Source organism: Panthera onca, chromosome D4 (assembly GCF_046562875.1).
Source record: "Panthera onca isolate mPanOnc1 chromosome D4, mPanOnc1 haplotype 2, whole genome shotgun sequence".
NCBI classification, from domain to species: domain Eukaryota; kingdom Metazoa; phylum Chordata; class Mammalia; order Carnivora; family Felidae; genus Panthera; species Panthera onca.
In genome coordinates, this window is record NC_138351.1 from 84,727,622 (window position 1) to 84,755,013 (window position 27,392).

The window sequence follows — 27,392 nt, forward strand, 5'->3', positions numbered from 1 at the left end:
GGCCCGCTACTTCTCTTTTACTCCCCTTCCCTTCCTTTAGACTTTCACTTCTACCGGCCCAGAGAGACTTTTCCGATGCAAAAAGACAAAGTAGGTGACTCTAGCCATTCCTTGGTTTCTCAGTTCGAGCCTTTTAAGCATTCTGTCACCAAAACATCTTAAAAATTGGGTAAGCCTCGCCATAATTACCTGTTTGTACTTATCCAAGTCCTCGTGAAAACCTCGTCTAAGCCTGTCAGGGACATCAGGCTACCAATCTTGCAGCCTTGGAGAAAAGGAAACAGTGATTAAGCGTTTCTGATGCTAAATGATATATAAATGCTGTTTTTCCGTTTAATTCTCATAACAGTTGATAGGAAACCAAGGTTCAGAGAGGTTAAGTAACTTGCCCCCAAATTTACACAGGAACTAGGCATAGGAGCCGAGGTTGGAACATAGGTCTAACTGGTTTAAGTATGCTTCAGTGTGAGTCTGATGATGGCAGGGAGTCTTCTGTTCTACTCCCAGTGCAAAAAACAGAACCTGGCACTTAGTATAACCAACAATTGTTCATTTAGCAGCTATTTGTTGAACACCAACTGTATGCCAGGTACTGTTGTAGGCCTTTAGGATATTGAGCAAGCAAAATAGACAGAGATCTCTATCCTCTGTCTGTAAGTACATTCTAGAAGAGGAGACAGAACATAAACAACATAATAAATAACTACAGCATTTTAGAAAGTGCTAAGTGCCAGGGTGGGGGAGCAGTATAGGGAGATGGGGTGATGTATTTCTAAGAACCACCAGAGGTAGGGGAGTTAGCCAGTCAGACACTTGAGGGCAATTATAGGGAAGAGGTTGGCACAGAGAACTTAAGGTGGAAGCATATCTAGATGGAATTTTGGAAATGGGAAGATTAATGTGGTTGGAGCAAGAGGAGAGGTGATGAGAGAAAAGAATGGTTTTACTTTTAATCTAATAGGGAGTTACTTCAGGGTTTCGAGCAGAGGAGTAACATGTATAACTCATTTTAAAAGGATCACTCTCTGGGGTGCCTGGGTGGCTCAGTTGGTTGAGCGTCTGACTTCGGCTCAGATAATAATCTCGCTGGGTTTGTGAGTTCCAGCCCCGCGTCAGGCTCTGTGCTAACAGCTCAGAGCCTGGAGCCTCCTTCAGATTCTGTGTCTCCTCTCTCTGCCCCTTCCATGCTCATGCTCTGTCTCTCTCCGTCTCTCAATAATAAATAAACGTTAAAAAAAATTTTTTTTAACAAAAAATAAAAGTATCACTCTGGTTGCTGTATGAGATTGTAGTAGGTAGTTGTTGCAGTTGGGAGACCACTTAGGAGACTTATAAAATCCAAAACTAGCAGGTGCTCGATATTTGTTCAAGTGACCCAGGACTGGATCTTCTTGCGCTAAAGTGTATTTGGGGGACATTTGACTAAACTTTAATGAGATCTCCGAATGAAGTTCTTTCCAACTATTCTGTAATTGTGAAATTGTTTCAAAGTAAAATTATTTTTTTTTAAGATTTTCTTTTTAAGTAATCTCTACACCCGATGTGGGACTCACACCCACAACTCCGAGATCAAGAGGCACATGCTGCAGTGACAGCTCAGTAGTGACTGAGCCACCTGGGCACCCCTAAAATTAATTTTTAGTTTGTTGCAGAGTGCCCGGGTGGCTCATTTGGTTAAGCATCTGACTCTTGGTTTCGGCTGGGTCATGACCTCACAGTTCTTGAGTTTGAGCTCTGCATCTGGCTCTGCACTGACAATGCAGAGTCTGCTTGGGATTCTTTCTTTCTTCCTCTCTTTCTCTGCCCCTCCTTAAAAAAAATTTTAAGTGTGTTACAGAATGAATGATGCCCACAAGTAGACATTTCTTCATTTATTCACTAAATAGTTATATAGCACTTATAATGTGAATGAGACAGATATGATCCTTCCTCTCATGGAGACAGAGGAGACAAATGATATAAATATAAATAAGCAAATACCTAATTGCAGTGTGTGATTAGTGCTAAAAAGGGAAAGGAGGGGTACTGTAAGTAAGAAAAATGGAGTGAAAGAAGCCTACTTTAGGTTGGCGGTATATTTTTCTTTTAAGTTTACTTACTTAAACTTGGGGAGGCGCAGAGAGAGAAGGGGAGAGAGAGAACCCCAGGCAGGCTCCGCACTGTCAGTGTAGGGCCGACATGGGGATGGATGAGGCGGGGAGGGGACGGCAGGGCTTGAACTCACAAACCGTGAGATCATGACCTGAGCCAAAATCAAGTCAGATGCTTAACCGGCTGGTCCACCCAGGCACCCTAGGTTGGCAATATAGTAGAGGTAAAGTGTGCAGACTCCAGCACCAGATGGTCGAGTTCAAGTCTAGGCTCTACTACTCGTACCATGATTTTGGCAAGGTTATTTATCCTTTTGGTGCCTCAGTTTTCTTGGCTTCTCTATGGAGATAATAACTGCCATCATATCGTATGGAGATGATAAGCATAATACTTACTGTATAGACTTGTACTGAGGGTTAACAGAGTTAATATATAGAAAGGGCTTAAAATGATAACATGTACAGAGTGAGTGCAATGTGTTAGCTCTTAGTATTAGGTGAGCAGGAAAGGCCTTTCTGAAGAGGTAACATTTGAGATTTTAGGGGAAAAAAAACAACATAAGGATGGCATGCTCAGAATTTCTTGGAGAAAAAATTCCAAATGAGGAAAAGATGCTATTGTTTTTGAGGTTTTAAAATTATTATTACAGTCCTCTTTAGAAAGATGGCAATTCACTTTTTTGGCTCTGAACCTCAGTAACTGGGAATTAGTCCTACTCAAGATACTTTCTCAGAACTGGGAAGGAAGGCAAGTAGGGGGATAGACATGACTGTTCTTTACAAACTATAATGTGCTTGAAAGGAAGGTGTCATCAGCATCATTGTTTCCCTCTCCGATACGTCAGTGAACAGGTAGGTAATGAAAGCAGATGGTATCCCCTTGCAGCGAAAGCAGGTGGCAGTTCCCACATTACCAAACCATCTGGCAAACTCCCTCCTGCAGCCCCACCTCATTCAGTGAACCTCACTCTTGACATCCACAGCAGAGAGAGATGAGGAAAGCATTCTTCAGAGTGTTTGGTGAGCTCTTAGAAGAGGTAATAGACACACCGGTCATTTACTTTGAAAACTGTACAGAACATGCTGACTGCCATGTGTTCTTTTTTTCTTTTTTTTTTAAAGTAGACTCCTCCCCCAATGTGTGGTTCAAACTCAGGACCCTGAGGTCAAGAGTCGCATACTCTACTGACTGAGCCAGCCAGGCGCCCCCTGGAATGTGTTCTTAGTGTTCCTTGGCAAAGCAGTAAATCCAGGCTCCTGTTTCTGCCATTTATGTAGGCTAGTTATTGTGTAAGTTCTCTGGGCCTCAATTTCCATTTTTTAAAGTTTTGTTTAATGTTTATTTAATTTTGACACAGAGAGAGAGAGAGACAGAGACAGAGACAGAGTGCGAGTGGGGAAGGGGCAGAGAGAGAGGGAGACACAGAATCCGAAGCAGGCTTTAGGCTCTGAGCTGTCAGCACAGAGCCTGATGCAGGACTGGAACCTGAGCCAAAGCTGGTCACTTAACTGACTAAGCCACCCAGGTGCCCCTCAATTTCCATTTTAAAAATAGATCTCAAAATTTCCTTTCAGCAATTTCTGAAATGTGACTTCTAGTGTAAAACATAGGTCTCACAATGAAAGTTGGTTGCCGTTTTGCCCACAGACCTCTTCCAATTTTTCTTATTTATGTGCAACTCCAGTTTGGAATCTTGAAATGGAGCTAGCCAAAAGACACAGGGCCCATCAGAGCATTCCACAGCTCTGAGCAGAAATCTCCATCAAGATGTACATGGACATATGGCAGAGCCAACTTAGCCTTGGTTTTCTTTCCTGAAGGAGAGCAGAATGACTGAATGTGGCAGACAGCAATGGAGATTTTTCCATTAATAATGGGAACTCATAAAGACTCCAGGTGTTTGAAATAAGATATTTGAGCAGTGAGGAGAGCTGCAGACCTCGAATTCCATTTTGTCAATAAATTCCTGTTATAGGGTAGCCTGAGTTGTTCAGTCGGTTAAGTGGTAGACTTTGGCTCAGGTCATGATCTCATGATTCGTGAGTTCAAGCCCTGCATTGGGCTCTGCTGTCAGCGCAGAGCCCACCTCAGATCCTCTGTCCTCCTCTCTCTGTACCTCCCTGCTATGCTCTACCTCCCTCTCTCTCAAAAATAAACATTAATAAAAATTTTTAATGTTAATAAATTCCTGTTATAATTTCAAGAATTGGTATTCAAGGTATTATGATCCTATTCAAGAGATGAGGAAAAAAGGGCTCAGGAAGAATCATGAACTTGGTAAATGTCAGGGTTAGATGGTTAGTGCTGGAGCCTGGATTTGAACCCAAGCACGGCTGTCTGGTTCCCACTAGGCACTATACTTCAGGAGCTCCTGAGATCTCCTTCCTTAGCTTTTTCCTGTTTCCTATGACACAACAACTGGCCTCAGCCCTCCTAAGTGATTGTGGGATTCTCTGGAACATATACATAGGTGAGTCAGCTCTGCATTTTCAGGAAAGCTGCAGAGAACCTATGCTCATGGAGATCAGAGGTAATGCAGATGAGCAGTCTAGCTCAGGACTAGTGTCTAGAGTTTATTTATAGGAATAGCATTATACTTTGCAGAGGACCAGCTCTATGCCAGCGACTGTGAACTGAGCGTTTTATATTCATTAGCTCATTTATTCCCCGCCATAACCTTGTGACAGAAATCTTACCAGCTCGATTTTACGGATGGGTGACACTGAGGCCCAGAGAAAAGTAACTTCCCCCCAAATGCTCTCGTCGATGAACATTTTATTCCTTGCACTTTTTGCAAATGTACCTAATTATTTTTCTGTTTAATCTCGCTCTCTAGTTAGACTGTAAACTCCAGGAGGCCAGGGGCCACGTTTGGTTCAGCATAGTGCCTGCCATAGTTACAAACGCTAATTATGGAATGAGTCAGCTGCTTAAGACACCAAAGCTTGAACTGACCTAAGACCAAGCAGGGACATTTCACACCTAGGAAAGGGTCTTTGAAACCATTTCAAAAACCATTTATAACATCCGCTGGAACTGAAAACACCCTAGCTCCTTCAGGGGAGCCCAGCTGCGGAAGGAATTTGGGTCCTCTAAGCCGATGCCCAACCCCCTGCACTTCGCTTGTTAAGTCGTTTCCAAGGAGCCCTGGCTTATTTACTCCGCCGGGGAGGAAAGGCCCCAGGGACGGCCGGCCAGTTTGGCTCCCGAGACACGCACAGCCAGGCCGACATTCCTGGCGGGTAGGAGCCCTCCCGGTCCCCTTCCAAAGGGCGCGCCCTGGGGACCGGGCCAATGACGCGGGGAGACGGAGAGCGGTTGGCAGTCCCGCTCTTCCGGGCCTGGGGGAGGGGCGAAGGCACAACCCCCGCCCATGTTAGGGGCGGAGCCACAGTCCGGGACCATCCTAAGCTGCCGCAGGTAATGCGGTTCGGGTCTGGGGGTGTCCGGGCCGTGGGTTTGACGCGATCCTGGGCGGGAGCCGCCGCATCCTTTAGGAGAGTGGGCCCGGGCCGGGTGAAGAGCCCTGGGGAGGGCGTGCTCGGGTTCCGGCCCGGCCTCATTGACGGAAAGAAACCAGCCTGTTCTCTCCCGACACTGTGTCCTCTGTCGCTGCCACGCGGGGATGGAACTGGGGGATGGGACTGGCAGAGGTAGCTGCAATGAAGTCCCCGCTCATACGAAGTTTACCCACTGGGCTTTGGGGACCGCGGTCAGTGGCTTAGGCCAAAAGTTGGATTTGTTCGTTCATCTCCCAGAAATCTCATCTATGTTCTTTCTTCATTCACTCATCCCTCAATTCTACTCTAACTCGGGGCCCATTGATTGGTAGGTTCTTTGAAAGAATCTGAGAGGCCCAGCTCTGTTGGAATTTACTCTAGAATCTAATCTAGGGACTTTTAAATGGATAATCACATTCAGAGTGATCCCTGCAACGATGGTGACTTCATTGATAACCTTCAGAGGGAGAAGGAAGTAACTTGAGGATGTAAATGGAAAACAACAAATCAGGGAAGGTTATACTGAGGGAGGGACTTTTGAACTGGGCTTTGGAGGTTGGGAGTTTCCTAGTTGACCAGAAGGGAAGGGACATTTCAGGTACCAGAAGTAGCACGCAGATGCGAGATATGAAAGGGCCTGACATGTTAGAAACAACAAATATAGCAATAGTAGCTCACTATAGCAGTGGAGGTGAGTCCCTGGGAAAAAGGTTGAGTCCAGAAGGCTTTGAATGCCATGCTGAGGCATGGATTTATCCCAGAGATCAGTATTTCTCAACCTTTTAAGGTATTTTATCTTTTGGGGTGCCTGGCGGGCTCAGTCAGGAGAACATGTGAGTCTTGATCTTAGGGTTGTGAGTTCGAGCCCCGTGTTGGGTGCAGACATGACTAAAAGAAATTTTTTTTAATGTTTTTATTTTATTTTTGAGAGCAAGAGAGAGAGAGACAGAGCGTGAGTGGGGGAGCAGAGAGACACAGAATGTGAAGCAGGCTCCAGGCTCCGAGCTGTCAGCACAGAGCCTGATGATCTGAGTTTCGAACCCACAAACTGTGAGATCATGACCTGAGCCTAAGTCAGACACTCAACTGACTGAGCCACCCAGGTACCTCTAAAATAAATTAATAAAGCTTAAAAAAAAATAAAATATAAAATATTTTATCTTTTGATGAGTATAAACATCTTATGACCCTTGCAAATATTTTTTTAATGTTTATTTATTTTGAGAGAGAGTGCTAGAGCATGGGGGGGGGGGGGGCAGAGATAGAGGAAGAGAGAGAGAATCCCAAGCAGGCTCTGTGCTGTCAGTGCAAAGCCTGACATGGGGCTTGATCCCCCCAACTGTGAGATCATGACCTCAGCCAAAATCAAGAGTCAGGCGCTTAACTCACTGAGCCACCCAGGCGCCCCACCCCTGAAAATATTTTGACATATGTCCCTTCTCCATGAAAATCACAGACACACAGAAAACTTTAGCCAAAAAACCTCTGTAATTGGGGGCCTCTGGGTAGCTTAGTCAGTTAGGCATCTGATTTTGGCTCAGGTCATAATCTCACAGTTTGTGAGTTGAAGTCCCACGTCATGCTCTTTGCTGATAGCTCAGAGCCTGGAGCCTGTTTCGGATTCTGTGTCTCCCTCTCTCTCTGCCCCTCCCCTGCTCACCCTCTGTCTCTCTTTCTCAAAAATAAATAAAACATAATAAAGAAAAACCCTGTAATTGTGTCAATAAAGTTGTGTTATATTTGCCTCCCAAATTTAAGTTTATGTCAAAAGGTTGGTAATGCTTATTCAGATGAACCAAGCCCTAGAAATTGGCACATCAAAAGGAAAGGTTTTAAAGAAGGAAGTGACCTGATTTGTCCTGTGTGTCTAAAAAGTGCCTTTTTTTCTTATGCATAGGAAACCATGAAGCTGCTGCCAGTCTTGGGGCCTGGAGACAAGCCCAGGAAAGCAACATGGTCTGTAAGGAAGGATTCAGACAGAGAAAAACAAGAGTTTTTGTTTCATTTATAAGTAGTTTACTAACATATTTGATCATCTCTGTGAAAGGGTAGAGACGAAGCTGTCTGTAGTTGCTGGTAATTAGACTCAAACTGTCTGAAAAGGTCTTCAGAGGAAAGATAGTGGGGCAATAATTATCACAGAGCAGATGTTGATTTTATTAAAATCCATTTACTAGGAAGAATAAGGCACTGACCATCTGGCATCCACAGCTCCAACACTGTGTCTTCCCTCAAGCTGTGACTCATTTTTAAGATTCTCAGGGAATTGGATTTGGATTAAACTGGCCTTACTGCTTCTTGGTTGCTTGCTCAACCAACGCTTTATTCAACTAACAATGGCCTGACGGGCAGCTGCTGTGTAGGTGCTGAGGGTACAAAGGTGAATAGTCTCCTAGTAGTGGGGGTTACGGACTAAGCAGGTGGTGGCGGTGAGTGTGATCAGTACTGAAGGAGGGCTCACAGAAGGCTGTAGAGAGGAGACAATGCTTCTGCAGGACCTTGGAGAGGAGGGTCTCCAGTTTGGCTTCCCCATGTCCCCTCCTGCTCTCTAGCCAACGTAAATCTGCTCCTGGCATTCCCTGGTTTAAAACCCTTTTGTGTCTCTTTGATCTTAAGATAAAAACCAGAGTCCTTAAAATGGCCCACCTGTCCCTGCCTGTCTTTTCCAACCTCAGGTACCCTTACTCATCCTTTGTTCTCTTTCTCTTCGTTAACATGCCTTGCACTGCCCACTCAGGTACTGTATGTGCTGATCTCTACCTGGGTCACTCTTTCCCTCCATCTTTTCATTCCTCTCTTTGTCCACCTAAGTTCTCATACTTCAGAGCTCAGTTCAAATGGTGCTTCTTCAGGAAGACTTCTCTGACCCCCTCCCTCTCACACCTCTCCTTATAGGCTGAGGTCCCCTTAGGATATGTTCTCATAGTATATATCCCTATACATATCCTGTACTCCTTTATAGCACAATTAAAATAAAATGGGTATTTGTGAAATTACCTGTTTAATGTTTCTCTTCCCAACTAGTCTGTGAGGGCTCTGAAGGCAGGGACTTTTTGTCGTATTCACCACGTATCTGGGTGGCTGTGTGCTCTTGGGTAAGTTATTTAACCTTTCTAAGTCTCGGGTTCTCAGTTGTAAAAATCAGATGGTGATAATAGTACCGTCCTCAAAGGGGTTTTGTACAGATTAAGGGAAACCAGGATTATAACAAAGTTCACAGCCTACGCGGTACATTGTTAGTAATCATCAGGTGATCATAGGGTATGTGAATCTGGTTATCAGAAGAGGGATCTGGAAAAGAAATTGAGACTGGAAATCGCTGATGAGTATGTAGATGGGTGGTAAATTGAGACCATCAGTGCAGATGAACTTGACAGGGTAAGTGAACACAGACTGAGAAGAGAATCCAAGGGTATTAAGGGTTAGGAGAAAGCTGGTAGGAAAGGAGTCAGGGCAAGAAAACAGAAAAGAGCAGCCAGAACAATGGGTAGAGAACCAAAAGGAAGGGATGTGGGGAAGCCAGGTGAGGAGAAAGGTACAAGAAAGAGGAAAGAGTCAGGAGTACCAGATGCCTGAGAGGTCTAATGAGCCAGTGCCTGAAAAATAGCTACCGAATTTTCTTTTCCAACCGGGAAGTTTGAATTATGTTTTTTGGTTGGCATTCAGAGTGACTTTAGAGAATGGGATGAATGGATCCTGTATTTGATTTTTTCAGAGTCCTAGCTCTGGCTTCTGAGTCAAGCTTTCTGAGTAATCTGGAAAAGCTCTTAAAATCTATACATTTTGGAGAATATTTCTTGACAGAGCATCATGGGTTAGCGGCAGGATCGTTGGGGCTGTAGGTTCCTACGTGAGAGGCCATGAAGCTCTAGCCACCATTTACTGAGTCCTTCCCTGCACTGTTACAAGACTTCATCTTACCTTCACAGCAAAGAACTATTGCCAACCTCACTGTCCAAATGAGGAAACTAAGGTTCGGAAAGGTTAAATGACTTCTAAAAGGTCACACATCTCAAAAGCACCTGAGCTGGGAATTCACAAACCATGCTCACAGGTACCATCTCGTGCTGGGACACACCACTGAACTTCTCTGGGTGTCAGTTTCCCTGTCTGCCAAATGGGGACAATTACTAGTCCAGTGCAACCCCATTAGGTTAATGTGAGCTACAAGTGGGGACAAAATTGAACAGTCAAAGGTTATGTGCAAATGTAGGGACAATTATCAATGAGGGAAATACTGCCTTGGTGGATACAACTTAAGGTGGGTGTACGTATAAGACTCTTCATTCTGGTGAGTATTTCATGAGGAGTGGAAAGAACACACGGCCCCGTTTATTCTCCGCTCAGGTCTCCTGAATACATCCTTCCTTTGGCAGGTACACCTTGACCCCCCCTGGAGACAGCCCCTGTGCTCGGGTTGGCCACAGCTGTTCATATTTACCCCCAGTTGGTGATGCCAAGAGAGGGAAGGTCTTCATTGTTGGGGGAGCAGATCCAAGCAGGAGCTTCTCAGATGTGCACACCATGGATCTGGGTAAGACCAGCAGCTGCGGAGCCCGTGCCCTGTGGCCAGAGAGCAGGGCTTGTGCTACCGGCCATGACCAGACCATTCGTAAGAACACTGGTTGAGACCAGAGAGCAGGGTTTTCCTCTAAGAAAATGAACGTCACTGAGAGGCCCCTAACGTCTCAGCAGACGTCCACCAACCAATACCTCATTTTGGGGGGTGAAAGAGTCTCTATAGAGCCCCGGACATCCAACCATTGCTTCATCAGATATTTTTCTGGGAGATATTGATGGCTCCACCTCCTCTTCCATCCACATAATTCATTAATCACCAAGCCCTAAACGTCTCTATCTTCATCCACATCTGTCCATTTCCACTACTATGACTGCAGTCCAAGCATTTTTACTTCTCTCTCTTTTTGTTTTAAAGCCTGTCTGTTTTTTTAAAGAGTTTTTTTAATGTTGATTTATTTATTTTGAAAGAGAGCGAGCAAGCCAGGGAGAAGGGCCCAGAGAGAGGAGAGAAAATCCCAAGCAAGCTCCACATTGACAGTGCGGAGGCCTTTGCGGGGCTCAATCTCAAGGACCGTGAGACCATGACTTGAACTGAAACCAAGAGTCAGACACTTAACCACCCAGGTGTCCCTGAAGTTGTTTGCTTATTTTTTTTTTTTAACTTTTATTTATTATTAAGAGACAGAGAGAGACAGAGCATGAGCATGGGAGGGGCAGGGAAAGGAGGAGACACAGAATCCGAAGCAGGCTCCAGCCTCTGAGCTGCCAGCACCGAGCCCGACGCAGGGCTCGAACTCACAAACCACGAGATCATGACCTAAGCCGAAGTCGGATGCTTAACCGACTGAGCCACCCAGGCGCCCTTAAAGTTTGTTTGTTTGTTTGTTTGTTTGTTTGTTTTGAGGGGGGCGGGGACAGAGAGAGAGGGAGAGAGGGAGAAAATCCCAAACAGGCTCTGCACTGTCAGCACAGAGCCCAGTGAGGGGCTCGAACCCACCAACAGCGAGATCATGACCTGAGCCAAAATCAAGAGTCAGACACTTAACTGACTGAGCCACCCAGGTACCCCCTAAACATTATTACTCTTCAACTGGACATAACAACAGCCTCTTTTCTGGTCTCCCTGCTTCCAAGTTTACCCCGTAAATGCACCGTACGTGCATTTTCCATACCTAGACAGTATTGTCTAAAATACAAATCTGACCATGTCATTCCTACATTTCAAGCCTTTCCCAGCTCCTTTCTTGGCTCTCCCAAACCCATATTTGCTACCCTGAGTATCTTTCAGTTCATTGAACATGTCTTAAATTCTGGCCTCCAAGCCTTTGCACCTATAGTTCCCTCTGCTTGGAAGGCTCTTCCCTTTCCTTATCACCTGGCTACTATTCCTCTTTCAGATCCCACATTAACTGCCACTTCCATCAGAAAGCTTTCCCTGATACTTCTGGGCTAGTTTAGGCAGTACCACTGGAAAGGAGAAATCCTGTTTTCCTTCTCTACTCCTGTCTCTCCTCCCAGCACTAGTCTCAATACTTTATTTCTGGCCACCAAACGTCTGGGAGTCTTTCCCCATACCAAACAATTCTGCAACACCCGCTGGGTGTCCTACAACTCGATTCAGTTCTGACAAGATCCAGTTGGACTTAGCATCACATTCTCACAGGTTAAGGGCTCGGTCCCATAGAACTGTCCTGCCCCTGTCCCACTGCAGATGCTAACCCCAAGTCCAGGCTGTTGCCTATGCTTCTGACCTACCAGCTATAAATTGGAGAGTCCCATGATCCCTACGGTTCCATTAATTTGCTAGAGTGGCTTACAGAACTTAGGAAAATAGCTTACATATTAGATTACTGCTTTATTATAAAAGGATATAACTCAGGAACAGCCAGATAGAAGAGATGCATAGGGCAAGGTATGGGGAGAAGGGCACAGAGCATCCTTACTCTGAGGGTGCACAATCCTCCCAGTACCTCCTCGTGGTTACCGACCTGGACGCTCACCAAATACCTGGTTTTTTCTGGAAGCTTCTTTATGCAGGCATGATTGATTAAATTACTGGCCATTGGTGATTGATTCAGCCTTTCCCAGAGGTGGATGTGGGAGGCTAGGTGAAAGTTCCAACCCTCTAATCATATGGTTGGTTCCCCTGGCAACCAGCCCCCATCCTTAGGGCTTTCCAGAAGTCACCTCGTAAACATAAATCCAGGTGTGGTTGACAGGGGCTTTTTATAAAAGACACCCTTTTCAATCTTATCACTTGGGAAATTCCAAGGGTTTTAAGAGCTCTGTGCCTGGAACTGACAGAGATCACATATATATTTCTTCCTTCCTCCCTTCCTTCCTTCCTTTCTTTCTTTCTTTCTTTCTTTCTTTCTTTCTTTTCTTCCTTTCTTTCTTTTTTATATTTTTTATTTATTTTGAGAGAGAGACGGGGAGAGGGAGAATCCCAAGCAGGCTCTGTGCTGACAACAGATGCGGGGCTCGATCTCACGAACCGTGAGATCATGACCTGAGCCGGAATCAAGAGTCAGATGTTTAACCGACTGAGCTACCCAGGTGCCCCAAGATCACATATATGTTTCTTTTTTTTTTTTTTTTTTTTTTTTAATTTTTTTTAACGTTTATTCATTTTTGAGACAGAGAGAGACAGAGCATGAATGGGGGAAGGTCAGAGAGAAAGGGAGACACAGAATCTGAAACAGGCTCCAGGCTCTGAGCTGTTAGCACAGAGCCCGACGCGGGGCTCGAACTCACGGACCGCGAGATCATGACCTGAGCCGAAGTCGGACGCCCAACCGACTGAGCCACCCAGGCGCCCCAATTTCTTAATAATAAATCACAATGTCACAACCACCCTCTAGATTTCCATAGTATCCTGTACTTCCCCATCCTTATTCCACTTCACAGCTCTTACCACGTGTGATTATTTCTTATCCGTCTTCCCCACAGGAGTATAAGCTCTTTGGAAACAAGGAACATGGTTATATTACTCATCACTGTACCCCCAGCCACTACCATAGCACCTGGCACAGAGTAGGTGCTTTCCAAGTATTTGGATAGATGGATGATGAATGGAAAACGAACGGATGGTGACCACCATGTGCTTTACACGATGGCAGACCCCCATACGTGTTTTGTTAGGCCCATGCAAAGTCGCTATTATTGATTTAATCTAAGTTGTTTACCAACCAAACGTACAAGGGTCTACATATAAAAATTGAGATGGTTTGGCTTCTTTTGATGATTTTGGAAGCTCTGACATCAGTAGGCCTGTATGTCTACATGGCAACAGATTTTTGGCACTGAGCTGCCCCGCCTATCAAATGGGGTTCTCATCCCCCAACTTGCCACGTTCCCTCCTATGTAGGCACTTGAATTTCTACACCCTGCACTAGGAATTCAAAGGCAATTAAAATTTCTTCCAGCCCTCAAGAAACTCGCTGAGTAGTCCGCTTATATTTTTGGTGTGACCTATTATTACTAGCTTTGTGACTCTGGTTAACCTGTGTAAACCATTTGGGCTTCAGTGTCCTATAAAATGGGGCTACTGTCTTACTTCCCTGAGCAGTTGTGAGCTTGTTTTAGCCAGAAATCATTTAGCTGCAGGTAACAGAAACTCTCTTAAACCAGCAAAAAAAAGGAAAGAATCTAAACATAGGAGATAAAGCCTAGACTCAGGAGAGAGTAGAAGCAGGAATTGGAAAACTGTCAGAGATCATCTACCTCCTCCCTCATCTCTGAGGAGATCTTTTTTTTTTTTTTTTTGTAGTTATTTGGTATTTCTTTTCTTTTTTTTAAATTTTAACTTGTTTTGTTTTTTATTTTTTTTAAATTTACATCCAAATTAGTTAGCATATAGTGCAACAATGATTTCAGGAGTAGATTCCTTAGTGCCCCTTACCCATTTCGCCCATCCCCCCTCCCACGACCCCAAGATCTTCTTTATGTAGATGTTTCTTTCTTTCTCTTCTCCATACTTTGGCTTTAGCTGCTTCTCCATACATGCAAGAAGAAATCCAGAAATCTGTTCGAATTCCAGATTCTCTGGAGGGAAGATCTGACCCATTTGGGGTCAAGTAACTACCTTTGACCCAATGAGCTGAAGCTAGAAAGTCAAGGTGTAGTACAAACAGATCTTCTGGGATCTCTACCCCCCTGGTTGGGAGAATGGGGACAGTTTCCATAGAGGAGGTTTTATAGACTAGGCAGACAGCCCCCGAAATTCTATTATAGAACTTTTTGGAATTTGACCATATTCCCTGCCAGTGATCTGATGGTTGTGGTGGTTATGCTTTCGACTTTTTCTCCTCACTACTCTCCCCCAAGTTTGTCAACTGACATAAACTACAGTGGCAGTTCCAGTGCAGGAACTGAGTGAAATGTTTTCTAGGAACACACCGGTGGGATTTAGCCACCTCGGAGGGCCTCTTGCCCCGGTACGAGCATGCCAGCTTTGTTCCCTCTTGTGCTCCTCATACCATCTGGGTGTTTGGAGGTGCTGACCAGTCAGGAAATCGAAATTGCCTTCAAGTTCTAAATCCTGGTAAGTAGCCAAAGGTTCTTTTATTTACCTAAGGAAAGAAATCCAATTCCAATTCCTATAGCAAATCTCATTTGGATTGTACTGAATAATCTGTTTAACTTGCTGGCCTCATAGAAAACAGAAATTTTAACTTCTGGCAAAATCTGAAAAGAACAGAATTGCATTTCCCCCACCCCCTCATCTCATAACATTTGCAATTATCAATTTGTTAAAAGCCAAAACTGGAAGAAACTTCAGAGAACAGTTATGCCAAGTGGGCGACCCAGGTCCAGGGGAAGTGACTTTCCTAAAGTCCTAAGAGAGTCAGTGACTAAGCTAGCCTAGAACCTGTCAGCTAGATCAGGGGGTCTTAACTGGGGGCGATTGTGTCCCTCAGGGGACAATTGGCCATGTCTGGACACATTTTGGGTGATCAAACGTGGAGCATGGGCAGTTGCTACTCGCATCTAGTGGGCAGAGGACAGAGATGCTGCTGTCCCCCCTGCAATGCCCAGGACAGCCCCCCAGAATAGCGAATTATCTAGTCTCAAATGCCAATGGTGCCAAAGTTAAGAAACCCTGACCTAGATCCTCCGATTATGTTTCTTTTAGCCAAACAGTGCAAAGTTCCTACCCAGTCTCACTGGCAGTTTTCTCACTGACAAAGCAGTTTGGGAACATCTCTTCTAAGAGATTGTTGCTGAACCACCCATGGGAGGTGGACTTGTCTTTTGTTACAAATTATAATTAAAATTTTGTTGTTGTTGTTTTCTCTTTATAAATATAATAAAGGGCGCCTGGGTGGCTTAGTCGGTTGAGTATCCGACCCTTGATTTTGGCTCAGGTCATGATCTCACGGTCGTGGGATTGAGCCTGCACATCAGGTTCTGTGCTGAGTGTGGAGCCTACTTAAGATTTTCTCTCTCTCCCCCCCTCTACCCCTCTCCCTCTCTAGCACAGGCTCTCTCTCTCTCTCAAAAAATACATATATAAATAAATATAAGTAAGTAAATAAATAAATAAATAAAATTCATTTTAAAATATTTGAAAAGTGGGGGCAGCTGGGTGGCTCAGTCAGTTGAGCGTCTGACTTCAGCTCAGGTCATGATCTCGCGGTCCATGAATTCGAGCCCCGCGTCGGGCTCTGTGCTGACAGCTCAGAGCCTGGAACCTGTTTCGGACTCTGTGTCTCCCTCTCTCTCTCTGCCCCTCCCCCGCTCATGCTCCATCTCTCTCTCTCTCTCTCTCTCTCTCTGTCAAAAATAAATAAACATTAAAAAAAATTTAAAAATAAACGTTGAAAGCAAATTAAAAAAAATTTTTGGAAAGTGTAAATAAATGGACAAAAGGCATCCACAATCCTGTGACATTAAGGCTACTGAGAACATCTCAGTACTTCCTTTCTTTTATTTCTCTGCATTTTTGTAAGCCTGAGTTCATACTATTTCACCAGCACACTGTTGTACCTTTTTCCTTTTAAAATTCATAATTACTGCAGAAATTACTTCCTGCTGACATTGCTGTAACATCACCTTTAATGGCTGCATGATACTCCATTTTGTGACAATACCATCATTTGGTTGTCAGATTTACACCATTATAAATAACAAAGCAGTGAACATTTTTGCTCAGAAGTCACTGACAATTATTTGCTTAGAATTCATGCCTAGGAATAAAAAGACTATATAAAACATTGAGCCCGACAGCCTTTCCTCTGCTGTTCTGCCTGCCATTCCATTGTGGTATATTCAGTAAACTTCTATCTCCTTTGTTCTGCTAAAACAAAACAAAACACTGTGAACTTTAAGACTTTTGATACATGCTACCCAATTGCTCTCCAGAATTTTCCAACTGCTTCTCTCTCCAGCTGTGTTTAATAGTGCATTTTCACTCCTGGCTGACTTTGAATTTATCTTTTTTTAAAAAATATTTTATTTTTAAGTAATCTCTATGCCCAAGGTGGGGCTTGAACTCACAACCCCGAGATCAAGAGTTGCATGCCCCACTGACTGAGCCAGCCAGCCACCCTTGAATTTATCTTTTTTTTTTTTTTTTTTGAGAGAGAGAGAGAGACAGTGAACAGGGGAGAGGAAGGGGAGGGAGGAGAGAGAATCCCAAGCAGGCTCCATATCCAGCATGGAGCCCGACGTGGGGCTCTATCTCACAACCATGAGATCATGACCTGAGCTGAAACCAAGAGTCAGATGATTAACTGACTGAGCCACCCAGGCGCCCCTGAATTTATCATTTTTAAACACTGCTAATTGGATAGCCCAAAAAGCTTATATCTAATTCTTTAACTATGCACTTTGTTAACGATTAGCAACCTGGACATTTTCACATGCCAGTCAACTCTTGCCCAGTGCTCTATCACTAAGATGCTTGTTTGCAGACAGTTGGTCTTCTGTCATTTGGGGATAGTAATAGTTTCTACCTGGTTAAGTTTGGCAAGGATTCAAATAAACTCAGTATCTGGCACATAGTTAATGCTCAATAATTGTGGTGGTGGCAGTTGACGTAACTGTGGCTTGGCAGATGGAAATCAGTTCTGGATCCCTGGGCTTCTGACTTTCAATGATGGCATCCACTTGAATAAAATACAGAGAATTTGGAAAGCGTCTGTCAGAGGAATTGATTTTCTACCAGATCCGTTTTCTCTCCTAGATAGTATAATTTGACACCATGCCCAAGATATAGGAAAAATGTGAGTGAATCATTAGCTGTTTTGTTACTAAGGCTAGTCCGCCAAATGGCTTAGGAGTCCTTTGTGATTATTTGTGCCAGCGTTTGACTTGGCAGCAACACAGTCCCAGGATCTTCTGGTCCTGGAGGTTGAGCATCGACTAACCCCCCACCCCCAAGATCCAAAAGCTCTCCAAGGTCTGTAGCTATAGAGATAATGACATTTTGCTTTAGATATAGGCTGAGACTTGTTTCATCTCAAGGTTCATGTTTGAGTCCAATACATATTCCAGATGCTTCCTGTGGTACTCTGTGTACTGAGTGAAGACCTTTACAGAAGGCACAGAATTTCCTAGACAAGAAATAATCCCTGGTGTGTTGCAGTGCACGAGTGTGGGAGTCTTGACAGAACTGAGTTCAAACCTCTGCTCTGCTACTCACAAGCACTGTGACCTGGGGGAAAGAACTTGCATGTTCCGAGCTTCAGTTCCCTCATCTGCAAAATGAGGATACTTTCCAGCCACCTGCTAGAGTTGAGTGGATAATGACAAGACAGAAGGTTAAGGGCAATGATTCTGCACAAGGAAGATACTCAATGTAATGCATCTGTTTCTATAAAACTCATGCTTCACTCTAAAAAGAAATAAGCTTCTGTGCACCTCCCAAGGTAGTGAAATTTTATTCTCAAGTCAGACGAGTGGAAAACACCTAGATCTTGGTGTTATCAAGATGGAATTTGAATCCCAAGTCAGCCATTTATTAGCTATGTCCCTTTATTTTTTTTTTATTTGTTTTTTTAAAAAATTTTTCAATGTTTATTTTATTTTATCATTTTTTTTAATTTAATTTTTTTATTTTTTTAAACTTACATCCAAATTATTTAGCATATAGTGAAACAATGATTTCAGGAGTAGATTCCTTAATGCCCCTTACCCATTTAGCCCATCCCCCCTCCCACAACCCCTCCAGCAACCCTCAGTTTGTTCTCCATGTTTATGAGTCTCTTCTGTTTTGTCCCCCTTGTTTATTTTATTTGTGAGAGAGAGAGACAGAGCATGAGCAAGGGAGGGGCAGAGAGAGAGTGGGACACAGAATCTGAAGCAGGCTCCGAGCTGTCAGCACAGAGCCTGATGCGGGGCTCAAACCCACAAACCGTGAGATCACTACCGGAGCCAAAGTCGGACCCTTAACCAACTGAGCCACCCAGGCGCCCCAAGATTTTATTTTTTTTTTTAAGTAAATCTCTACACCCAACGTTGGGCTCAAACTCACAACCCCAAAATCAAAGTCACACGCTCCACTGACTGAGCCAGCCAGGTGCCCCTAGCCATGTCATTTTAAACAAATGACTTCATCTGTCTCCGCTTCAATTCTCTTATCTGTAAAATGGAGAACTACTATTTACTTAGCACTTACTATTTATAAGGAACTATTATTATTACTACTGAAACTGTGATAACTTTGTCTACTTTCTTTTAATGCCACATAGTCTGGGGTAATTTGGCACATTTAGTTCTCACTTCTAGTGGGTATGCATTTTAGCAGATGTTGGTCTCCTCTGAATGGGCACAGGGCAGGGTAGTCAGCAAAGCAGAAGAGCGTTCAGAGAGGACGTTTGAAGGAAGGCCTCCAAAATCAAATCGACCTCATTCTTAATTGCATGTGTGACTTTTTCAATCTTGGGGATTTGCCTCTATCTGGGAAAATTCTAAGTATCACCCACTACCCCTCCTTGACTTTGGTGGCACAAGAACCCTGCCTAGGCCTTTGCTGTCCCCCTTGGGGATAGGGGTATGAAAGGTAACCCTGCCTGGCCTCAGAGTCAAGATGAGAGGCCCATCAGCCTGGATATTTTAGGTGACTGCCTTCTCTCTAAACCAGAAACCAGGACTTGGACCATGCCGGAGGTGACCAGCCCCCCGCCATGCCCAAGAACATTCCACACATCGTCTGCAGCCATTGGAAACCAGCTGTATGTCTTTGGGGGCGGAGAGAGAGGCGCCCAGCCTGTGCAGGATGTGAAGCTGCATGTGTTTGACGCAAGTATGGACTGGAGGGCACCCCAGGGTTGCCACTTGCCAGGTCAGAGCCACCCTGGCCTACAGCTTACCTGGTGTAGGAAGAAGAGGTTAGAAAATGACACTTTGTCTGAGTGTCTCTCTTCTAGATGTCTTCGGTGTATCCCTTAGCTAATATCTTCTTCCCACAGCAAAATTTGCATTTAAAAAGGTATAAATGATCACTTTAACATAAAGTGTCATTTATAAAGAAAATAGTACGAGTTTCCCCTTTAGCTTTTCCTTCCCACTACATAAACAGAGGTAAACATTGTTAGCTGTTCCTAATGTCTCCTTCCGGACATTCTTATGCGTTTATGAAATTTCTATGAATTTTGAAGTTACATAAAAACTTTAAAACACATACATGGAATCAGATAATAAATACAGTTCTATAGCTTACTTTTGCAGGGGTGAGGCTAAATCTTAGTAGTTGAAAACATGCCCTTTGTAGCCACATAACCTGGACTCAGGACCAGATCTGACACATACTTTCTGTATTGCTTTTTTTTTTCAAGTAGGCTTCACGCCCAGTGCTGAGCCTGACATGGGGCCCAACACGGGACTTGAACTCACAACCCTGAGATCAAGACCTGGGCTGAGATCAAGAGCCAGATGTTTATTTTTTTTTTTTTTTTTTTTTTTTATTTTTATTTTTATTTTTATTTTTGGGACAGAGAGAGACAGAGCGTGAACGGGGGAGGGGCAGAGAGAGAGGGAGACACAGAATCGGAAACAGGCTCCAGGCTCCGAGCCATCAGCCCAGAGCCTGACGCGGGGCTCGAACTCACAGACCGCGAGATCGTGACCTGGCTGAAGTCGGACGCTTAACCGACTGCGCCACCCAGGCGCCCCAAGAGCCAGATGTTTAATCGACTGAGCCACCCAGGCACCCCTGTATTACTTGTGACTAGTTAATCTTTCTAGGTCTAGGTTTGTTGATCTGTAAAATAGAAATGGTAATAGTGCCCCTACTAAAAAGAACTGGGAAGATTAAATAAGATAATGTCATACAGTGCATAGCACAGTGCCTGGCATATAGGGGGCACCCAAGGGACATGAACTGTGTTATCATCCCTTCATTTAATCATCCATCATGGATGTCTTCTAAGTCACAACCGGTTTCCTTGTAGAGCATATCCTGTGGGTATTCCTTATTTATTCAGTCATTTTCTTACTGATTGACTTTTTGCTGACAGCGCCACAGTGAACATAAATTAATTTTTGTATGTGTTACAAACAAGGCTCCAGGCTCTGAGCCATCAGCCCAGAGCCCGACACGGGGCTCGAACTCACGGACTGCAAGATCGTGACCTGAGCCGAAGTCGGACGCTCAACCGACTGAGCCACCCAGGCGCCCCTCGTGTGTGTTTTTTAAGAGAGATGTAGCCTTTTGTTGAGAAGATACAGTAAGCAAACTTTCAAACTTATAAAGTGAAATTGGAAGCCTGGAGACAGAGTATAGTATGACTTTTCTCTTTCCAGAAAGAATGGTGTTTGCAATTCTTTTAAAGCACTTTTTATTTCAAAAAAAGTTTCGTAAGTTTATTTATTTTGAGAGAGTGAGAGTAGGGCAGGGGCAAAAAGGGAGGGAAAGAGAGAATCTCAAGCAGGTTCCACACTTGTGAGTACAGAGCCTTATGTGCGGCTTAAACTCACAAACCGTGAGAACATAGTGACTCTTAATCTCAGGATCATGAGTTCAAGCCTCACATTGGGGGCAGAGCTTACTTAATTAAATTTTTTTTTTACAAAATAGCAGAAATAGGGGCGCCTGGGTGGTTCAGTCGGTTGAGAACCTGACTTTGGTTCGGGTCATGATCTCACAGTTTGTGGGTTCGAGCCCCGCATGGGGCTCTGTGCTGGCAGCTCAGAGCCTGGAGCCTGCTTCAGATTCTGGGGGCTCCCTCTCTCTCTGCCCCTCCCCTGCTCGTGGTCTGTCTGTCTCGCTCTCAAAAATAAGTAAACATGGGGCGCCTGGGTCGCGCAGTTGGTTAAGCGTCCGACTTCAGCCAGGTCACAATCTCGCGGTCCGTGAGTTCGATCCCCGCATCAGGCTCTGGGCTGATGGCTCGGAGCCTGGAGCCTGTTTCCGATTCTGTGTCTCCCTCTCTCTCTGCCCCTCCCTCGTTCATGCTCTGTCTCTCTCTGTCCCAAAAATAAATAAAAAACGTTGAAAAAAAAAATTAAAAAAAAAAATAAGTAAACATTAACAAATATTTTTAAAAATAAAAGTTAGGGGCGCCTGGGTGGCTCAGTCGGTTGAGCGTCCGACTTCAGCTCAGGTCACGATCTCGCGGTCGGTGAGTTCGAGCCCCGCGTTGGGCTCTGGGCTGAAGGCTCAGAGCCTGGAGCCTGTTTCCGATTCTGTGTCTCCGTCTCTCTCTGCCCCTCCCCCGTTCATGCTCTGTCTCTCTCTGTCTCAAAAATAAATAAACATTAAAAAAAAAAAAATTAAAAAAAAAAAAGTTAGAAAAAGCAGAAATAATTTCATATGTAATATTTGTGTCTTGTATTTTTCACTTAAGCACAGTTCTCCCGTGATCATGAAGTCTTCAACAATTTTATTTATTTATCTATTTATTTGTTTGTTTGTTTATTTTAAGTAGGCTCCACACCCAACGTGGGGCTTGAACTCATGACCCTGAGATTAAGAGTCACATGCTCTACCAACGGAGCCAGCCAGGCGCCCCAATCTTCGACATTTTTTTTTTTGCTTTTTTTTTTTAAGTTTATTTATTTATTTGAGAGAGAGATAGAGGGAGAAAGATGGTGAGTGGGGGAGGGGAGAGAGAGAGAATCCCAAGCAGGCTCTGCACTACCAGCACAGAGCCTGACATGGGGCTCAAACTCGCAAACCTGTGAGAACATGACCTGAGAGGAAATCAAGAGCCAGAAGCTCAACCGGCTGAGCCACCCAGGGACCCCTCCACTCTTCAACATTTTAAATAAATGCACAGTATTCTATCACGACTGTAGCAATAACAACTATTCACTTGTCTGTGCACTTAAGCTATTTTCCATTCTTTATTACAAACAATGCCATGATGAACGTGTTTATGCATAAACCTTTCTCAGATTATTTCAGATTGTATTCCTTTGAACGGTGGGGCTCCGTGCACAACCTTCAGGCGTACCACAAACAGTAATTCTCACACAAACTCTCACGTATTGAATACTTTGTCTGTGCTTATCTCATTTGATGCATACTTCAACCCTGAGAAGGAGGTATTATCTCTATCCCCATTTTACAACTGTAGAGGCTAGAGCTTAGAGCATTAACTGGTGCAAGGCCACGAAGTTATTCAGTGAAATGACCCAGTTTTCACTCCAACTTCCCTGGTCTGTTATCCTATACTGCGGCTTCAGCAGGCCCTGCTAACTTCAAAAGTAGCCTTATTTCCTCATGCTTCCAGCAAGTCAATTAAGGGTATTGTCTTGGGGAAAAAAAAAAAGACTCTGAGGCCTGTCACAGAAGAAGCAGACTATTCTTTTTAATTTTGCTGCAGTTCCAGGCTGAAGCTTAAAGGAGGTCTTTTTAAATTCAAAGCGAGGAATGGTTTCCTAAAGCCCAGTAGAATGGGCAGGCGTGGTAGGTAGTGAATTCTCCAGCCCTGAAAGTGTCCAAGCAGAGGCTCTACAGGTTGTAGAAGGAAGGAGGTCTGGATTGAGTTGGCAAGTTGGAGTGAATGTCCCCAGGTCACTTTTTGCTTTCAGCGTCTCTGCTTGCTGGGGAGTGAAGCTTGGGTGTATTTCTCATGTTCTTGCTTCATAGCTTTTTCATCTGATGCCAATGACTACTTTTCTAGACACTCTGACCTGGTCACAGCCAGAGACCCTTGGAAAACCTCCATCCCCCCGGCATGGTCATGTGATGGTGGCAGCAGAGACAAAGCTCTTCATCCATGGAGGCTTGGCAGGGGACAAATTCTATGATGATCTCCACTGCATTGATATAAGTAAGTAGGGTAGAGGGCATGGGCAGTTATCTGCTTAAAATGAAATCAAATATACTTTGATAGAATATAGCCTTGCTCTTAAGTGTGGGTAATTTGGCCAGCCAGTGGAATCTTGGCTAGATTTCTGGCAAATGTGGCCTAAATAATAATAAATAATAATACCAATGAAAGCAATAATTTTCTGAGTACTTGCTATGTACCAGCCATTAGTTATCTCTTATGCTTCCAACAACCCTGCTCTTTCATTAAAACTCATTATGCTTTGGGTTCCCTGACTGGATTCCCTGACTGCCATTAGCCATTAACCCTATGCCCGTGAGGGATATGTGTGTCCTCGGAGTATGTCTGGGCGTTGGGGACCAGAATTGCCATGCTAAATGGTTAAAAACCCCTGGAAGAGGAAAGCTGGGGAGAATGTGAGAATCGTCTTTCAGTGTCTGAAGGGCTGACATGTCTTAGAGATCCTGGACTCATTCTGGGTTATTCGTTTAGATGATGAGCTCCCTTAGGGCAGAGGCTTTTTCTGTTTCCCCGGTATGTTTCCAGCACTTAACACAGTATCTGGCAGATTGCAGGTGATGAGTGTGTATCTTGGGTGGACAGACAAGCAAATGAACATGTTCTGCATTGCCCTAGACTATAAGAATTGGAGCTGTGGGAAGAAGGCATGAGAACTGCTGCTCAGTGTATTGGGCTGCCTTGCCCAACAATGAGTTCTCTGGCTTGGTGACATCTGAGGCCAAGTGACACTGGCTGGGATTCTTATATTGGCTAGAGTTTTGGCTGGGCTGAGTGATTCTCCCTTCCAACCCTGAGATGCTGGGCCCCTGCCTTGAAGTGACAAATGGAAAACATCTTCACGGAAGTGTTCCCTGCAGCGGTCAGCTAGGGTTGTAATGCTTATTTAGAAAAAAGAAAGTCCTGGGGTGCCTGGGTGGCTCAGTCAGTTAAGCGGTCCAACTCTGGATTTCAAGTCTTGATCTCACTGATCGTGGAATTGAACCTGTGGGATCGAACCCACAGCGGACAGCAAATCACTATGCTTGCTTGGGTTTCTCTATTTCCCTCTGTCTCTGTGCCTCCCCTACTCACATGCACTCGTGCACCCCTGCGCTCTCTTTTCCAAAATAAACTTAAAAAAAAAAAGTCCTATTTCCTTGTGCTGAGGAGCTACTTCCTGGTTATTTCTCTTCCTTTCCTACTCTAGTAATTCTCTAAACCTAAAATCCAATACTATCTTGCCTCATTTCAATGCTTGTTTGAAAAGACACAAATATCCTTGCACAAATAGGTTGGGAGTAGGTGTTGGAGGCAGCACATTACGGTGGAGAGAACACAGGTTCTAGAGTCAGACCTGAGTATCATGGCTGTGCTTCTTGCTAGCTGTGGGATCTCGGACAAGCCTCGCCCTCTTTAATTCCATTTCCTCAAATGTAAGAACGAGGGTAGACAGAAGTAATAGCAGTTTCTTGGGCTGTTAGGAGAATTAAGCGAGCGAAATATTTAGTGCCTAGCCAGCACTCACAGAGTTGCTAAGGAACTGCTAACATTTAAAATGCACACACGCAGACATGGAACTCCCCTCCTGTGGGCTCCAAAATAGTAAATGGTGAGTCACCAAAGACAGTATCACTCAGTGGGCTCCAAAGACCACTTACCTCAGAATTACCTGAGGTGCTTGTTAAAACTAGATTCCGGAGCCTCTCCTCCCTCCCCGGACCACCCAAACAGAATCTCAAGCTCCCCCAAGTAATAAACCTTGTAATACTTCTCAGAGTGCTTGGTGAATGAGCTTCAGTGATTGGTCTGCCAACTACAAAAGTCTGACAAGTAAGGTTGAATCCATATTCTAGGCCATGTTGTACCCACTTTCTTTCTCTTGGCAGATGAGATGAAATGGCAGCAGCTAAGTCCCACTGGGGCATCTCCCGCAGCCTGTGCTGCCCACTCAGCTGTGGCTGTGGGGAAACACCTGTACATCTTTGGAGGGATGACTCCCACAGGAGCACTGGACACAATGCATCGGTATCACATAGGTGAGCAGGTGTTCACTGTGGATCTTTAAACTAATGCGACCATTCTTTGAAAAGTATCACAGCGCTTTAGTTTTTCATTTTGGTCCCTCCGCATCTAAATCTAAAGGAATCAGGGGTGCCTGGGTGGCTCAGTGGGTTAAGTGTCTGACTCTTGATTTTGGCTCTGGTCATGATCTCAAAGTTTCACGAGTTTGAGCCCCGTGTCAGGCTCTGCACAGACAGCACAGAGCCTGCTTGAGATTCTTCCTCTCTCCCTCTGCTCTTCCCCTGCTTGCAGTCTCTCTCAAAGTAAATAAATTTTGAAAAAACCCAAAACTTAAAAATAATTCTCCCTCTCCCTCTGCCCCTCCCCTGCACACATGCACACACTCTCCCCCGCTCTGTCAAAAATAATAACCCAAAGGAATGAAAACCAAACTTATAGGGAATGACATCATGAAAGCAGTAACACTGCCAATAGATTTTTTTTTTTTCCTTTTATTTCTTATTTCTGCTAGTACTTAGCGATAACAGCAAATCACTGAGCATTTCTGGAAATTTTTTGACGCAGAGCCTTTGTGTATATTGTTTTTTCTAACACAGAAAAGCAGCATTGGACCTTGCTTAAATTTGATACTTCTCTCCCCCCTGGACGATTGGATCATTCCATGTGTGTCATTCCATGGCCAGTGATGTGTACTTCTGAGGAAGAAGATTCCAATTCTCTCACTCTGAACTGTGATGCTGAGAAAGGGGATTCCGCCAGCAAAGGAGTGACCCAAGGTGGTGACTCACATGAGGAAAGTCAGACTGACACACTGCTTTGTTTTGTGTTCGGCGGGATGAATACAGAAGGGGAAATCTATAGTGACTGTATTGTGACTGTAGTTGACTAATCCCACATTTTTATTAAATGACAACTTTTCAGGGAAGTTAAATGAAACCTTAGCTATTTTATACCTCCAAAATATTTTCTGCACTATATATCCCTCTAACTCTTACCTAATTTGGGAGGTGAAGAAATGGATAGCCCAGTGCAAAAACCTCTATCATATAAAGGGTTTTACCAGCAATACAACCTAGGTGGTAAGTGTGATTGGTCAAGATACTGATCACAAAAATGTTGGAGAATTAAGCTGTAGAAACCATAGTGTGGACATTTACAGGTTGAAGCCTATCTTTCTAGTATTCATCTAGTAGCTGCTCTCCAGAAAGAGGTGCAGCCTGTTGGCATGTGAGAGCCACTGGGGACAGGGATGAAGACTGGCCCTTGTCTTTCCTAACCACCTGCTAACCCCACAACATACAGCACTGCAGGTCACTTTTAACCGTTGTATTGAACTTGGCCTGAACACCCTTGGTATTCTACTCCATGCTTGTCCAAATGCTTCTGGGGCACTGCAGAAGTGTGGGCCTCCGACTAAAAACAGTCATGCCATCAGGTTCCAGTTCTGACACGTTAGAAAATTAACCTTTTAGCCCATTGCCCACCCCATAAAATATCTACTATCCTTGGGCAGTATTGAGTTTCATATCAGCACCCAGAGAGCCTGCCCTTTTTGATCATGTAAAATCATTTATCTAGATCATCCTTTTCCCTCAGGAAGCCAATCCAAGTAATCTTGAACCTCCCTTGATACAAATGACTACCTTTGATCCACAGTTGTAATAGGGCTTAAAGTAATTTCTCACCATCCTAGACCCCACTCCAGACAACTAGTAAGAAATTTCAGAGATGAAGACTCTGACATAGTGGAAGTTAAAATATACTTTTATAAAAAATAATAAAATACTTTATATCCTAAAATTATGAACTGAATCTCAGTGTATAAAGTTAACATCAGTGATCCATCACTCAGCAAGTCTCAACGAATTCTAGCAGCTACAAAGCATTATTAGTAAAAAAAGCCCCCAGAAAGTTTTAAAGGTAAGGGGAAATTGGAAATTTCGACTATGTTCAAGAAAATTCTGCTCTTGGGCATGTGAAATGACTCTTGCCTAGGTAAGAATGTTTCTTACCTTTCCCACCCCTTTCTTAAATTAAC

General features: G+C 44.2%; 1 protein-coding gene across 3 annotated transcripts; it reads left to right on the forward strand.

Moving 5' to 3' along the window:
• The first annotated feature begins 6 nt into the window (after positions 1–6).
• On the forward strand, positions 7–27,253 carry RABEPK (Rab9 effector protein with kelch motifs). Of its 3 annotated transcripts, none has more exons than XM_060608681.3 (8): positions 7–90; positions 7,489–7,547; positions 9,968–10,125; positions 14,503–14,655; positions 19,198–19,359; positions 23,183–23,332; positions 25,219–25,368; positions 25,951–27,253. In XM_060608681.3, the coding sequence occupies exons 1-8, from the start codon at positions 76–78 to the stop codon at positions 26,241–26,243; spliced, it is 1,140 nt and encodes a 379-aa protein (XP_060464664.1). In that variant the 5' UTR covers positions 7–75; the 3' UTR covers positions 26,244–27,253. The 3 variants fall into 3 exon arrangements, with proteins under 3 accessions (XP_060464664.1, XP_060464665.1, XP_060464663.2); XM_060608682.3 differs by having other exon boundaries at positions 64–169; XM_060608680.3 differs by lacking the exon at positions 7–90 and adding an exon at positions 5,393–5,511.
• The last annotated feature ends 139 nt before the right edge of the window (positions 27,254–27,392 follow it).